This window comes from Xenopus laevis, chromosome 8S (genome assembly GCF_017654675.1).
Source record: "Xenopus laevis strain J_2021 chromosome 8S, Xenopus_laevis_v10.1, whole genome shotgun sequence".
NCBI lineage: Eukaryota > Metazoa > Chordata > Amphibia > Anura > Pipidae > Xenopus > Xenopus laevis.
Window position 1 is genome coordinate 97842982 of NC_054386.1, and position 17043 is coordinate 97860024.

A 17043-nucleotide genomic window follows, 5' to 3' on the forward strand; every position below is an offset into this window, starting at 1 on the left:
TGCATGTTTGCTAGGGGAATTTGGACCCTGGCAACCAGATTGCTGAAATGGCAAAGCTGCTTAATAAAAAAACTAAATAATTCAAAAACCACAAATAATAAAAAAACGAAAACTGATTTGCAAAATTGTCGGCATCTGCTACCCGTTGGCTGGTTGAACAGCTGAAAGTCACACTATGATGGGGGCAGACGATGTGCATCACTAATAAGATAAGCATCCAGCCTGCTATCCTCGTCCAACAACTGCGAGACTGAAGCGTCTGCTCCTCTGCCAAAGCTGGCCCTGATCTAAATTCCTCATCTTATTGTCAGGAGCTTCAGATTCACTTTGTGTCTGTCACCGATAGGAGCTCAGAGAAAACCACGAGTCAACTAGCCAGATCTATTACTGCAACAGCCGGCCACATTAACCCTTTCAGTGCTGGTCAGGCACTCTCAGCTCACTCCTGTGACAGTGTTTAGAGCTGGCTATGCATGCATAAGTAGCAAGGACAATAACATTAGTAAAGAAAAAGGGCCCCAGGGTGGAGCCTTCAGGCCCTCCTGCTCCTGGGAAGGAAAAGGGATAATTTGGCCCCAGTGATGCTTACGCTGAGTCAGGAGAGCAGTGAAAAGAGAAAATTAATTGGAGTGCTTTCTTGTGCATTCCATAGACTCCAATGGGAGAAAGAAAATTTCAAAGAAATTTGCTGCACGTCCAAAAACATTTGTCACCCATAGACTTTCGCCCATCCCTAGACTCTTTACTCATACCATACCCCCTACCATGAATCATGGAGAATTCCATCTCCCCCTACCTTAATTCATGGAGCGTGCACTATCATTTAACATAAAATCATTGTATTGATGTTTATAAATGTTTCCGAATACTGTAAAACTTAAATTTTACATCCTCTGAGTAGTGTATACACCTATAAATTGTGCATAACACATTTCCTTGATTTTACATTTTCCTGGAAATAACAGCATTTTTTTTTTATTGGTCCCCTGAACAACATTAAATGGAGGCTTCTACTGTATTAAATTGGTGGTTCACCTTTGAGTTAACTTGACTTGACTATGATAGAGAGTGATATTCTGAGACAATTTGCAATTGTTTTTTTTTATTTTTTGTGGTGTTTCAGTTATTTAGCTTTTAACTCAGCAGCTCTGCACTTTGCAGAAACAGCGGTCTGGTTGCTAGGGTCCAACTTACCCCAGCAACCATGCCATACTTTGAATACGAGACTGGAATATGAACAGGAGAGGGTGTGAATAGAATGATGAGTAATACAAAGTAGTAATAACAAAAAACAAAATCGTAGCTTTACAGAGCATTTGTTTTTAGATTTGAAAGCTTGTAAGAGGCAAAAGGCAAATAATTGAAAAAAGTATAAAAAATAAATAATGAAGACCAATTGAAACATTACTTAGAATTGGCCACTGTCTAACATACTAAACATGAACTTAAAGGTGAACCAACCCATTAAAACAACTCAATTCCCAAATTTCCTGTGTGGCCATAGACTTAACAATTACAATCTTTCCAGGAAAAGATCTTTCCAAGATTGTTCGTTTTAACACACGTGTAGAGCTGAATTGTCAGATATACATATAGAAACAATAGAATTCTACCTGTATCTGATGATTCAGCACTAACAATGGCCGATGTTCGGATGCCTTCAAGCAGACTGGTATTCAGTCTTTCTACCGATATAGGTCGGCTTGTCTCCCACCATACACGCACCGAATATAGTATGAAAATTAGTTTTGAATGACAATAACGGTGCATCTATGGCCAACGTTAGACCTGGGACTCTTGGACCTTCCACTGCCAAGGGGCATGTTGGGAACTGTAGGAACAGGGGGGCCGTAGGTATGACACCTCTAAAACCAGGGAATCAGTAAATGCTACCTGCTGATCAGACGTTGACAAGTAGGGTTGCCACCTTTCCTGGAAAAAAATACCAGCCTATTAATAACATTGGGATCAACCATCATTTTTACTGGTCAGGCCAGTAAAATACGGGCCAGGTGGCAACCCTAGTTACAAAACCATGTGCAAACGTGCAGATTCATTTTTATAAAACTGCCAACATATAATATATGTGCACTTTGTTATTTTTTTTAATTCACAATGCAACACTCTTGCCCAGTGTTCCAATGTAATTAAGCTTTCACAATTACGGGACGCATCTTGTACTGACTGAATAAATAAGGCGAAATTTGAAGGAGCCAGTGTGATAGTTCCTGAGCATGTAGCCTTATTTAAGGGGGAACTTTCCCTTTAAAGAGTAACTTTTTCTTGTTTTTCTGTCATACTTCTCATATGATGACTCCCTGCTTTCATGGCGCTCGGCCAGACGAGCCTTTCCCCCGTGTGGGCAGCAGTGAAAGGACGAGGAAGACGAGGCTGCCAGAGAGACTGAGGGGAGGAAAGCAAGAGGCATATGGTCTGCCTCACAGGGCTCCATCTATTCATGAGAAAGAAAGCAGAGCTCTGTCATATATGATCTCATTTGGGAATGAGGGCCAGAACCACAGAATGAAGTCACTAGTAACAGAACCGGCTCTGCTGTGTCATGGCAATCATACTGCAAGGCATTGTGGGAGCCGCACTCTGGCTACATTACTCTGCACGCCCCAGAATGCCTTTCTCTTTAGCATGTCTGAGGTAAGCTGAGGAGCACACATTTCTGTTGGAAATATCTGCCCACAGGGGCAGGGGCGCTCCGCCAATGAGGCGAGCTGAGCCGCTCGCCTCAGGCGGCAGCGCCAGGAAGGATTCCAGGGGCGGCAAAAAGCCGCTCCTGCACCTTTAAGAGCAGAATTACCATTTTTTAAACGGGAAATTCGGCTGTACTATTGTGAGAGAGCGCAATTGCGCTCTCCGCAATAGTGTTCCCGCCTCCCCTCCCGACAAGTAAGCCAGTGAGGGGGGCAGCATTGCCGTAGCCGCCTCAGGCGGCTCCTTAGTCAGAATCGGCGCTGCACAGGGGTATTATTCATGGTGCCACAGAGCCCTATTTTCTTGTGGTAATCAAACTTCCTGTTACAAACAGGAAGTTCAGCTGGAGGGAGAGGTCTGTAGGCTTTCTTGTGCTGTGTGAAAGGCAACATCCCTGCCCAGCCCACAGATCTCTCACCCATCCTTAGGGTTTCCACCTGTCCCGATTTGACCTGGAGAGCCCGGTTTTCAGAAGGGCTGCCCAGGCCAAGACAGTCTGCCGGGTTTTCCAAATAGTGATGCAGCCCCTCTCAGCACCCAAAAGGCAGCCTCAGGCGCAGGGTCGGACTGGGCCAAAGTGGGCACCCTGCTCTCGTGGGCCCCGCCAGCCCAGATCCCCACCCTACGCTCTCGCCCTTGCACACACTTGTGCAGCGCAGGGGTGGGCCAGAGGGGGGCCCTGAGACGGCAGCCTCCGGCCCCCCAGTCCGACTAGGGTTGCCTCCTGGCCAGTATTTTACCGGCCTGGCTGGTAAAAATGATGTCTGATACCAATGTTATTAATAGGGAAAGAGGATAAATATATAGGAAGGCTGGTATTTTTTTATCAGAAAAGGTGGCAACCCTAAGTCCGACCCTGCTCAGAAGCAAGCGCATGACTTGGGTGTGGTCAGGCTGTGAGGTGGACATGACTTAAAATCCCGTGAATTTCCTTTCAGTGAGGCTACTGTCTCCTCAGGCAGCACCCAGGTTTGCCAGCTTGAAGCTTTACTGCCAAATTGAGTGACAGTTTTCAATCAGCAGGTTTTTTCCAAAATACCAACCTGCCAAACTTTTACTTGGATTTTTTATTTGCCCATTAACTCCCGGCCCATTGTACAGTATGACAAGCTCCCAGTGCATGCTGGATAATGTAGGTTTACTTTAACCTTGGGCCACCAGTGCATGAAGAAATGTAACTAAAATAACCTGCAGTCAAAACGGCACCTGACTCACTGGGCACAAATGTGGTGCACCTAATGGCACAACCCCCTTATGTGAAGCCTGGAGATGCCTCCAGTACCACGAAGGCTTCAGGATTTCCCAGCATTAGCGACAATAGAGTTTCTACACTCTCCCTTACAGGGGCACTTCGGGCCATCTTGCCACCATGAGGCAGCTTTTCGGATGCCGCCCCCCCTCGCACCCGGGGCATACCATTTCAAGCACCTGAGCGGATAAAGGGGGCCACATTACTAGTGTGGAAAGCACAACTGCGCTCTCTGCACTAGCACAGCCCAAATTCCAATAAAAACATCAGAATTTTGGCTCCTAAGTTACCAGGAGTGGCTTTTTTGCCGCCCCCGGTAACTTGCATGCTGCTGCCGCCTGAAGCGAGTTACCTGCACCTCATCATTCTAGGGCCCGACTGCATGGCAGGCCTCACATCACACTCTATAAACATTAGTGTTAGTAATTCAGAATAATTGGGTCAGAGACAGAGCTCATTGCTTGGGGCAAAGATCAGCATTTGGGGCCAAGACAGAGGGCAGATCCGATCCAATTATTAATTGAAAGTACATGGTACATCCCATCTCTCTGCCCTATTGATCCGTCCATCTGTTCAGGGACAGTGAGACCCTTACAGTGGGGGATTCAGACAGGATGGGGGCTGTACTGCTGGGACAGATAATGCACCAATTATTGGCTTTCAGGGACTAATGGGAATTAGCTGTAACAATGCTGCTGCCTTTTCTCTTCTCCCAGCGGTTAATTACATGTATTGCTAAACATAAAGATTGATGCCTTTTCCCTTTGGTGTAAACAGTAAAATGATGGGGGACATGGCAAAACAAAGCAAAGTATTTATTTGGCGCTATGCCAAGGAACAGCGCAAACTATTTTGGGTAAATCAGTTATCAGAACATTGATTTTTGTTTCTTAGCCTGAGGCAGTTGAAAATTAGAAGGTTACTTTTAGGCACTTTGGGGTGCATTTTAAGGCTATGTTTTAAGGCTCCAAAACAGCTCTTAATGGATAAGTAAACCTTTAAAATATGTGAAATTCTAAGCACTTTTGTAATTTACATTCATTATTTATTTAGTTTTCATTCCAAGATATTAAGGGATACATGTACTGTTAATATGAATGAATTTTGTTACAACAGCGCCACCTGCTGGTCAGTTTCCCACCAGTCTGACCACCAAGTAGTCAAGGAAGTTGTCAGGAGAAAGAAAGAGGCTGCTCTGATGTTCTTCTGCTTAGGAAAGATTTGAGAAAGGTTTATTTATTATTTTCCTAAGCAGAAGAACATCAGAGCAGCCTCTTTCTTTCTCCTTGACTACTTGGTGGTCAGACTGGTGGGAAACTGACCAGCAGGTGGAGCTGTTGTAACAAAATTCATTCATATTAACAGCACATGTATCCCTTAATATCTTGAAATGAAAAATAAATAAATAATGAATGTACATTGCAAAAGTGCTTAGAAAATCACTCTCATCAATTTTACATTCACTTATTTTAAAGATTTACTTATCCTTTAACTCCAGAGCATCCCTATACGCCATCACCCCTCCTTTCTGAAGAGTTACTCTTATTACTTTATCAAACCCACTAGAGCAAATTAATTACAGTATGGGCTGACCTTTCCTTATATGTCACCAGAAAAATAGAGATTATAGTCTTCAGTGCCATCTGCTGGAAAAATGATGAAAATGAGTAAAGAATCCTATTCCAATATATTCTATTTCTTTCGATTTTGTGATTGATACTGAGACCTTTTACACTACAGTCATACAAGAGAGGCAGATGATAACTAATGATTGAGGTAAAATGGGGTATTTTTCAAGTTTTTCCCCCAATTTGTTTTAGTTCTTTGTAATTTACTATAGTATTTTAGGGTTTCCTATTGACATTCGGCTATTAACTAACTCTGAGATTAGAGCTGTATTTTCTATGTAAGCACCCAAACACCTGTGCCTAAGGTGACAGCTTCAGGGAAGTGGCCTCAGATGGTTATACGAGAAAAAAAAAAGAAAATCTGCTTTTTTAAGTCGTACCCCCAGCCTGCACCAAATACTTGTGGCACTGGAGATGGCAACACTTCTAAAAGATCACTGTGATCATACTTGAGAAACAGGGAGCTTACTGGCCCTTGAAAAATCTTGGACGGAGCCTCTCATTATTTGGGCTTATTTTGGGAAGACGGTTGATAAGGTTGGGGGTTATATCCCAGTGTAATTGTTTAGGGAGGAAGACAGGACAGCTCATGCTAAAGGAATTGCTTGGAGAATGGTGCCATTTTAGAGTTGAGAAAAACCGCTGAAGCCATAGCTTGGTGCCAATGGAGAAAATAAGTAATGTATATAAGAAGACTAGTAGAAAATATGGCAACCTTACAGAACACATGAAAGGAATCCATCAAAAAAGGACAGAATGGTCTACATTGGTTGTTGGCAGTCTCCAAGGGGGTGATCTGCTAATAGGCTTGTGGTGGGGAGGAACAAGAGTAGGCACTGGGAACAGGGACTTATCAATAGTCAATGAGTTACATTGGGACTGAGTTAATTACAGAGGGTCCAAGTTCTGCTTTGCCTCCAGATTCATTTGGATTTTTCATTTGGAGTTAAACTTTTAGTAGGGAAGCAAGTAATTGGCCAAGCAGGCACCAACCTACTCCAAGTGGAACCATTTAAGGCATATGGGAGCCAGGGCTGAGGGGTATCACTGTTAAAGTGGGCTGTGGAGGCTTTGTATAGGCAACAAAGAGCATTGGTGAAGCTATCCTTGCTGGGAGAACATGAGATGGTAAGTTGGGTTTGGTAGAGCTAGAGATGGAGTGGAGAAGCTTGAGGTCCTGCTCTGGATAGAAGTGGATATGACTGAAAGAGGTAGGCCACCATCTTGTAATGAGAGTAGACAGTGGCCTTTGTATGTTATGCAAGAAATTGGGGAGGAATCACAATGATACAGGCAAAGAATGGCTTGAATAGATGGAAGAGGTCAATAGAGACAAACTGGTCAGTGGTTTCTAGATATGAAGCTAAAACTTGGTGCAAATATTGGTTGTTGCAGGTTACTAAACCGTATGCAAAGTCTGGAACCTTTAATGTAACTGGAAAGTGACCGATCCCTGGTACGAAAAATAAGAACGTTTTCGCTGTAGCAGCCTCAAACATCAAGAGCACCACCATGTGGCTGATTCACATTACTATCGATAAATCCTTGTAACTAACAATAACCATTCATGTCATTTCTGCGGAATGTGCTACATGTGCAATGAGAGTAACTACATTGATTGAGGAGTTGCTGCTTGTACAGAGAGGGGAGATTAATATTGATCGGAATGCATAGCTTTATAATATATGGCAGAGAAAATGCAAGGCGCTCAATTAATATTGCCAAGGGCAAGTAATAAACAAAGTGGGCTGGGAAAATTATGAAACTCTTTAGGCTGATTTACAAGTATGAGCAAGTACAGGAGGTAGGAAGAGTGATAGTAGAGCCTTGCCTGTTTTATTTCAGGCCAATAGAGACATTAGAGAAGGCAATATACAAGTTTTATATACAGTATGCCTGTAATGCCTCTAAGCTAGAGATTTAACCAATGGAAATTCCTGCTAGTTTGGGTAGGATCACATCGCCCAATCTACCATAGGGTCATCTCCTCCTGTGTTAATCCTTAGCAATTAATAGGTGACACATAATTAATTCTAAATCAACTCTCAGGTTGCAAATCTACACATAGAAAATCTGCTTGTAAGGGATCCAGAGTTGGAAACCAGGATCTAAAGAAGCATGAAGGATGCCCAGCAAATCTGCAGAAGCCAAATTCAGACAGGGAGCTGTGAATGAATATTTTGGCATTATAATAATTTTTTTTTACAAATCCATGTATATGACATCCAGGGCTGCTCCTGCCATGAGGCAAGGTGAGATCCACCTGTAGGTCTGTCCAGTGGCGTAACTAGATGTTGCTGGGCCCCCAACATATCCAGTGTTTGTCCTGTTTTACCAATATATGTTCAAATTGCTCATCAATGAGAGCCTCATGGTGCCCCCTGTAACTTCTGGGCCCCCTGCAGCCGCAGGGTCTGCTTCCTCTGTAGTTACGCCCCTGGGTCTGTCTCTAATGACAATAGTATGCCAGAATCCCATTACATCAAATTCTACTGGATTACTATTTCCAGCATCCTTCAAATATAATCAAGTACCTGAGCCTGCTAAGATCCTAGACCTAGAGCAGGGGTCCCCAACCTTTTTCACCCATAAACAACTTTCAGATGTAAAAAGAGTTGGGGCGCAACATACACATGAAAAATGTATCTGGGTGGTGCCAAATAAGGGTTATGATTGGCTATTGGTAGCCCCTTTGTGGACTGGCAGCTTACAGGTGGGTCTATTGGGCAGTACACATGGTATTTATACAACCAAAACTTGCCTCCAAGCCTGGAATTCAAAAATAAGCTCCTGCTTTGAGGCCACTGGGAGCAACATCCAAGGGGTTGGGGAGCAACATGTTACTCGCGAGCTACTGGTCCTGTCCTAGAGCTACACTGTCCTAGAGCATCTAACAAGCCTAAGGTAAAAAAAAAAATAGGGCAACTCCTTTTCTGCCCCCTACAGGCCATTTCAATTCCAAAGCAATATAATTAATCTTTATTGGAGGCAAACCCAGCCTATTTGGTTTATTTAATGTTTAAATTATTTTTAAGTAAAGCTGGGCATAGATGTTCTTTTCGTTATCGTGAGACCAAGATTATCTCGAAACGATCGTTCAAATGTAAGATTTGTCCATCAACTAAAAAGACTGTTTCAGGCGATATTGCCAGGAAAACTGAGGGGAGCTGCCAGCTTGGCCCTGCAAACATAGATAGATTGCACTGGGACCGATAACATTTTTTTAACCTGGCCAATCAATTTTTTGACAGATGTCGGACGAAAAATCGTAAACAGCAGTGTAGGACCCCGCACACCCTATAGGAAATTAAGAGACGCCTGGTGCACGATGGTAGAGGCTCGGCAACCTCACGACAGGATACAAGTCAGTGACATCCAAAGGCACACAGGTCTACAGGAATTCTTCCAAAATTCTTTATTTACGGATTGCAAATGCAACGTTTCGGGGAACAGAAATCCCCTTTGTCAAGCATACGAATTCAAAAAGAAAGTGCATACATATAACCAAATCAATTATTCAATTAGTGTGTCATACAAAACAAGCCAATAGTGTGAAGAAATTAATTGTCCAATCAAAAAAGAGTGAACCTGCAGAAAAATACACCCACTTTTTTTAAGAATTATACAATTCCATTAAAATGGTAAATGCACAGTTAAAAAACATTGTTTTAAAAAGATTTGTTACAATATTACTGAGTCCAATAAAACCACTATGTGAAGTGATACCATAAATTACATAAAAAGCACAAAATCTGCAAATACAAAAGACAGGTGTATATCAACACTACTCCCTCCTACAAAGAATCCCAATATAGAAAAATTAAATATATAAGTTATACAAAAATAGAAGAGTACATAAGAATTTACTCTTACCCTATAGAGGGATTACTGGAACAAAGGGAAGCTGACCCTAATACCTAATTAAACCAGACCGTGTCGGTATTTGTTGATCATCTGTAAAAACAAAAAATATAATTTTTGAAAAAACAATAAATATAAAAACATTAGTTAGAAAAAGCAAGACATGTTGAAATCTTCATTGAGCCCTTTCGGATCACGTGTCTGCAGGAGCCAAATCCAAAAACATTCTCTTTGGAGTAGCAGCCTTTTAATGTCCTGTCCTTGCCTAGCAGTTACTTTCTCTAATACCTGCCATCTGACTTGTGACACCTGATGTCCTTGAATAAAAAAGTGTTTCGCCAATAATGTTTCTTTTCTTAGTCTGCCCTTTTCCTTAACCGCACCAGCATTCTCTGGTTTAAACTGTCTTATTACACATTTATGTTCATTTAAACGGACTTTAATCGGTCTTGTGGTTTGGCCCACATAGGCTTTACCACAAGGGCATTTAATACAATATATAACATTATGGCTGTCACAGGTGGAGAAACAGTTAACAGGGTGTTTGGTCCCTTGTGACGGATGTACCACTACATCACCAGCAATAATGCCATTACAATGTCCGCATTGTCTACAGGGGAAAGTCCCCTTGCTATTCGTGGTTAAATGGAGATCGAAATTTTGGGTAGGTCTCGGTTTAATAAGGTCCCCAATGTTTCTGCCTCTTCGATACGAGAATACAGGGGGAAGATGAAATAAATGTCCTATTTTTGGATCAGCTTGTAGCAGACCCCAGTGTTTTAAGATATGTCTCTTACACGCAGCAGAATTGGTGTTAAAGGTAGAAATAAAAGGGACTCGAGTGCTATTAGCACCTGTTTTCTTACACTTCCCAAGGACGTCTCTCCTAGGTATCCCTGCCACTTCGTTCTTCACCTGCAATAAATTGCCTCTATTGTAGCCCTTGTCTGCAAATTTCTCCACTACTTTAGTGGCTTCCAAATCAAAGAGTGCATCATTGGAAGTGATACGTCTCACTCTCAATAATTGACTCTTAGGCAGACCTTTGAACACCCCAGGCGGATGATGGCTAGTAGGACGCACCAAATTATTTTTATCCGTCGGTTTAGTATGCACAGATGTAACAAACCTATTGTTTTGTAGTTGGATGTTCACGTCCAAAAAATTTATTTCACTATCATGTGATTCATATGTGAATTTAATAGAGTTGTGCACACTGTTCAAATAGTTGACAAAATTAGACAAATTATCCAGACTACTTGTCCAAAGAAAAAACGTATCGTCCACATACCTCACAAAGGAGTGTATGTGGCGGGCATATTCAATCTGTGAAAAAATGTGTGTTTGCTCAAAATGATCCATAAAAATGTTAGCGTACGCAGGAGCCATGTTGGCCCCCATTGCGCAGCCTTGTATCTGTAAATAATATTCATTTTTAAATTCAAAATAATTATTCAATAAAACGCTTTCAAGCAGTGTGCACACAAAATTAATCATGTAAGTAGGTGTTGATCCCTTTGATAAGTAGGTCCGAGCACATTCGATGCCTTCCTCATGGGGAATTGAAGTATATAAATGCTTTACATCTAATGAACAGAGAAGGAAAGGTTCATCTGGCAACGAAATATTCTCTAACCTACTTAAAAAATCACCAGTATCAACTAAACAGGGCTTCAATGTAGGCAAAACCTCCTGTAGGTAAGAATCAACAAAAATAGCCAACGGCTGCCAAATAGAACCTACGTTAGACACAATAGGTCTCCCTGGGGGATTAGCAAGATCTTTATGTATTTTCGGCAGAAAGTAAATATACAGTGTTTTGGGATTCTGGGTCAACAACAATTTAGCAATTTCATCAGAAATAATCCCATCAAGCGTAGCATCATTTAACAGAATATTTACTATCTCCTTAAGACGAAAAATCGTAACATGCACGATCGTTCGATTCCCACTAACTTCACGTTAATTTGACGGATTGGTCGGATTTAGCTCAAACCGGTCATTCACCAAAGAAAAACCTTTGCGTCTATGGGGACCTTAAGGGTACAGAGATCCAAATTATGGAAAGATCCTTTATCTGAAAAACCCCAGGTCCAGAGCAGTCTGCATAACAGGTCCTATACCTGTACTCTGATGTCCATTAAGAAGAGAAGTCACCTCTGTAACTTACCCAGTAGTAATGGGTGCATTTCTCCCGTTTCGCTTTGCCAAAAAATTAGCGAATTTCCCCCAAAATTCATGAAACGGCTAAGAATTGGCGAAAAATTCGCATCCGAATAGTGTTGACACACGACAATTTTGATGCGAGCAACTTTTCGGCCGCACGTCCAAAATTATTTGATACTGGTGAATTTTTGCAGGAGTTTTGAAAATTTATTCGCTGCCAGCGAAACGCGGAAATTCGATGCGAAGATAACAATGCCATTGGCTGGTCTCAAACTCAAAACCCCATTACTAATACAGAGCAAAACACTGTGTAACATTTAATGTGCCCTGTCTCGTTCACTTCATGTCAGCATTTGGTATCTGAACATTGTGCTTGATTATTTATATTGTTATATTACATATTAATCATCATTCTCAATTCTCTCTTGGTAGAAACTGCAGCCAAATATTTTCCTTTGACTGTTTTACATTTTGACCACTAGGGGGAAGATTATTCCTATAGTTCCTATAACAAAGGGAGAACAAAAAGAACAGGAAAGTATCCATGTTATTTCTGATTGAAAGACTGCTTTTTGAGTTATTTAGCTTTTTAGTCAGCAGCTCTCCAGTTTGCAGTTTCAGTAGCCTTGTTGCTAGGGTCCAAATTACCCTAGTAACCATGCATTCATTTGATTAAGAGACTGGAATATGAATAGGAGAGGCCTGAATAGAAAGGAATGAAAAGCAGCAATTACAATGCATTTGTAGTCTTACAGAGAATTTGTTTTTTAGATGTGGTCAGTGACCCCCATTTGAAAGCTGGCAAGAGTCTGAAGAAGAAGGCAAATAATTAAAACAATTATAAAAAAAGAAAATACTCTGTCTCGCTTTTTGTTACTTTTCTCCACAGGTTCCCTGCCACCCTTTAGCCATATGTCTCCCTTATACTGCCATTGAAACAGTTTTGAAGATCTTGATTGGAGGAGAACTCAACCAATAAACAAGCAGTCAGTAATAGGTCTAATTAAAGCCCAACAGTCAATGTGGTTTTTTTTGGGTGTCAAAGTTGGTGACCCCCGTAACAACCATATACCATGCTCTGCTAGAAAGAGGAATAATGGGAAGTCTTATGAAGACCAATGGAAAAGTTGCATGGAATAGGTTCATCTATAACATACTAAAAATTACTTTAAAGGTGAACTTCCCCTTTTAAATAAAGGACGAGCCTGAGTTTGGGAATACATTAATCATTAGTAACGGAGTTTCTGTAGATTATCTTATGGCAGAGGGAAAGAAAGGGACTGTGCAAGTTTGAGTGTCACAGTCAATGCAAGTGAATTCACACCCAAGTGAAGAAGGTTTGGTCAACATTCTTTGAGGCAGCACTCTGAGAATCCCATAGAAATTGGAAGCGTATAGGCCTGTGTAGAACAAGGAGCGGGTGGGGTTAGGAACATAGCAGCTAATGCTGAATAAAGGGTGGGGCACGTCTACTCAGCAAAAAGACCCTCAGCTCATGTGGTCCTTTCTATTCATCTACAGACGCCAAGACAAGGGAGTGCCCAGTCCAACCAGCCTCAAACTAAGCACTAAGTGAAAAGACTCGGCTCCCTGCAGCCTGTATGGAGGTAAGGACAGTGCTAAGCTTGTAACATAGTAACATAGTAAGTTAGGTTGAAAAAAGACACATGTCCATCAAGCTTAACCTTTTAAGTCTATATTTAATCTGCCTAACTGCCAGTTGATCCAGAGGAAGGCAAAACCCCATCTGAAGCCTCTCCAATTTGCCTCAGATGGGAAAATTCCTTCCTGACTCCAAAATGCAATGGGACCAGTCCCTGGATGAACTTGTACTATGAGCTCTCTCCCATATCCCTGTATTCCCTCACTTGCTAAACACCATCCAACCCCTTCTTATACCTATCTAATGTATCAGCCTGTACCCCTGATTCACTTCCCAGCTCTCCCTGTAACACCCCTTTCCCTCCTCTAATCTCATTGGCTCCCTCCTGTCTGCTGGGAGGAGCTACTGGTGAATAAAGCATCCGCCCCTTCTTATACCTATCTAATGTATCAGCCTGTACCACTGATTCACTTCCCAGCTCTCCCTGTAACACCCCTTTCCCTCCTCTAATCTCATTGGCTCCCTCCTGTCTGCTGGGAGGAGCTACTGGTGAATAAAGCATCCGACCCTTCCTTATACCTATCTAATGTATCAGCCTGTACCACTGATTCACTTCCCAGCTCTCCCTGTAACACCCCTTTCCCTCCTCTAATCTCATTGGCTCCCTCCTGTCTGCTGGGAGGAGCTACTGGTGAATAAAGCATCCGACCCTTCCTTGTACCTATCTAATGTATCAGCCTGTACCACTGATTCAGGGAGACAATTCCACATCTTCACAGCTCTCACTGTAACAAACCCCTTCCCAATATTTAGCTGGAACCTCTTTTCTTCTAATCGGAATGGGTGACCTTGTGTCAGCTGGAAAGACCTACTGGTAAATAAATCATTAGAGAGATTTTTATATGATCCCCTTATATATTTATACATAGTCATCATATCTCCCCTTAAGCGCCTCTTCTCCAGAGTCAACATTCCCAATTTGGCCAGTCTTTCCTCATAGCTAAGATTTTCCCTTTACCAGCTTAGTTGCCCTTCTCTGTACCCTCTCTAATACAATAATGAGCACTGTGTGGCTGAAATGTGCAAGGAGAACTCATACTGAGAGGATGATATGGGGGAGAAAGAAAGGGGTTCATGGTGTATACAGGTAATGCTTTGTACAGGTCACAAAAGTCATATCTTCCAATATTCAAAGAAATTACAGTAGGGGCTGCATTATCTGTTATTATTAAAATGCAAGGTACATAGACTCACCAGATAAGTACTACTATAGTTTATACAAACAAGCTGCTGTGTAGCCATGGGGGCAGCCATTCAAGCACAGGATCAGGGCCGCCATTAGAAATCACGGGGCCCCGTACAACAAAATTTTTGGGGCCCCCTGGGCCCCGCCCACACTGACGACCAAGCTCCGCCCCATATCCCGCCCACATCGCAGTTAAAAGACCACACAGACATCAGCGCTAAAAAAGTAACCCCCCCCCCCCACACAAGTTGTAAAAAGCTATTGATGGTCAGGGCCCCCTTATAAAAAAAATTGGGGCCCCAAAAAAAAAAAATTAAATTTTTTTTTTTTTAAAAAACATTGGTGGCAGGGGCCCCCTGTTAAAAAAAACTTGGGGCCCCAACAAAAAAAATGTAAAAAAAACTAAAAAATAAACAAACATTGGTGGCAGGGGCCCCCTTCTAAGTTAAAAACAAATTGGGGCCCCAAAAAAAAATTTGAAAAAAAATTAATTTTTTTTTGAAAAAAAAAAAAACATTGGCGGCAGGGGCCCCCTTATAAGTTAAAAACAAATTGGGGCCCCAAAAAAAAAATTTGGAGAAAAAAAAATTTTTTTGAAAAAAAAAAAATGGTGGCAGGGGCCCCCTTACAAGTTAAAAACAAATTGGGGCCCCAAAAAAAATTTAAAAAAAAAATAATTTTTTTTTGAAAAAAAAAAAAAACTGGTGGCAGGGGCCCCCTTACAAGTTAAAAAAATTTGGGGCCACCAAAAAGAAAATTAATTTTTTTTTTAAAAAAAAAACCCAAAAAAAAACAATGGTGGCAAGGGGCCCCTTACGAGTTAAAAAAAAAATTGGGGCCCCAAAAACAAAAGTTTTAAAAAAAAGATTGGTGGCAGGGGCCTATAGAATATTAAAATAATACATTGGTGGCCAGGGGATTAAAAAAAAAAAACCACAAACTGGTGTTCAGTAGAATTGAACTCATGGCTTCAGGACTTCAACTTCGCCTCCTTTCGTGACTTCGGGTCTTTTCACCGCTTCAGGACTTCGGCTTCGGCTGTTTTCGTGACTTCGGGTCTTTGCGCTGCTTCAGGACTTCGGCTTCGGCTGTTTTCGTGACTTCGGGTCTTTTCGGCGCTTCGTGACTTCGGGACTTCGGCTTTTTCCGTGACTTTGGGTCTTTTCGTCGCATCGGCTTTGGCTTTTCGGCACTTCCGCATTCGGCACTGAAGAGGCAAGACGTACGGCTCGGGCGCTCGTAAGGGGGGCCCGGATCTTCAAAAAAATGCAGCGCTGCCGGGCCCCCCTTCATGCCCGGGCCCGGTACGCTTGTCCCCCCTGTCCCCCCCTGATGGCGGCCCTGCACAGGATACACAGTAGATAACAGATAAGTACTACTATAGTTTATATAAACAAGCTGCTGTGTAGCCACGGGGGCAGCCATTCAAGCACAGGATACACAGTAGATAACAGATAAGTACTACTATAGTTTACATAAACAAGCTGCAGTGTAGCCATGGGGGCAGCCATTCAAGCACAGGATACACAGTAGATAACAGATAAGTACTACTATAGTTTATATAAACAAGCTGCTGTGTAGCCATGGGGGCAGCCATTCAAGCACAGGATACACAGTAGATAACAGATAAGTACTACTATAGTTTATAGAAACAAGCTGCTGTGTAGCCATGGGGACAGCCATTCAAGCACAGGATACACAGTAGATAACAGTTAAGTTCTGAAGAGTCCCATTGTATACTACAGAGCTTATCTGTTATCTACTGTGTATCCTGTGCCTTTTCTCCTTTTTTACAACTTGAATGGCTGCCCCCATGGCTATGCAGCAGCTTGTTTTTATAATATCTATAGGAGTACTTATCTGTTATCTGCTGTGTATCCTGTGCTTGAATGGCTGCCCCCATGGCTACACAGCAGCTTGTTTATATAAACTATAGTAGTACTTATCTGTTATCTACTGTGTATCCTGTGCTTGAATGGCTGCCCCCATGGCTACACAGCAGCTTGTTTATATAAACTATAGTAGTACTTATCTGTTATCTACTGTGTATCCTGTGCTTGAATGGCTGCCCCCATGGCTACACAGCAGCTTGTTTATATAAACTATAGTAGTACTTATCTGTTATCTACTGTGTATCCTGTGCTTGAATGGCTGCCCGATGGCTACACAGCAGCTTGTTTATATACACTATAGTAGTACTTATCTGTTATCTACTGTGTATCCTGTGCTTGAATGGCTGCCCCCATGGCTACACAGCAGCTTGTTTATATAAACTATAGTAGTACTTATCTGTTATCTACTGTGTATCCTGTGCTTGAATGGTTGCCTCCATGGCTACACAGCAGCTTGTTTATATAAACTATAATAGTTTTTCTGAAGCAAACACACCAGTTTTACCAGTGCAGGACAACTGTACATTATTTTGTCATTCCTTTAAGACACTTAAGTTTTTGGTGTTACTGTTCCTTTAAGGTATTCTCCTAGAAAGGCAGAATTTCATTTACTGTGCTACACCAGTTTTGGGGGCTTATCAGACGTTATCAGGTCCCCATTACTTATAAATGTGCGACTGTCCCATCATCAC

The 17043-nt window shown here is 42.0% G+C and overlaps 1 protein-coding gene across 1 annotated transcript in view; it reads left to right on the forward strand.

Moving 5' to 3' along the window:
- The first annotated feature begins 13120 nt into the window (after window positions 1-13120).
- Window positions 13121-17043, forward strand: part of bcan.S (brevican S homeolog) — a 43256-nt gene continuing 39333 nt past the window's right edge. The window contains exon 1 of the mRNA XM_018233492.2: window positions 13121-13217. Within this exon, the coding sequence (XP_018088981.1) occupies window positions 13212-13217 (6 nt within the window). The 5' untranslated portion in view covers window positions 13121-13211. The remainder of the gene's footprint in view (window positions 13218-17043) is intronic.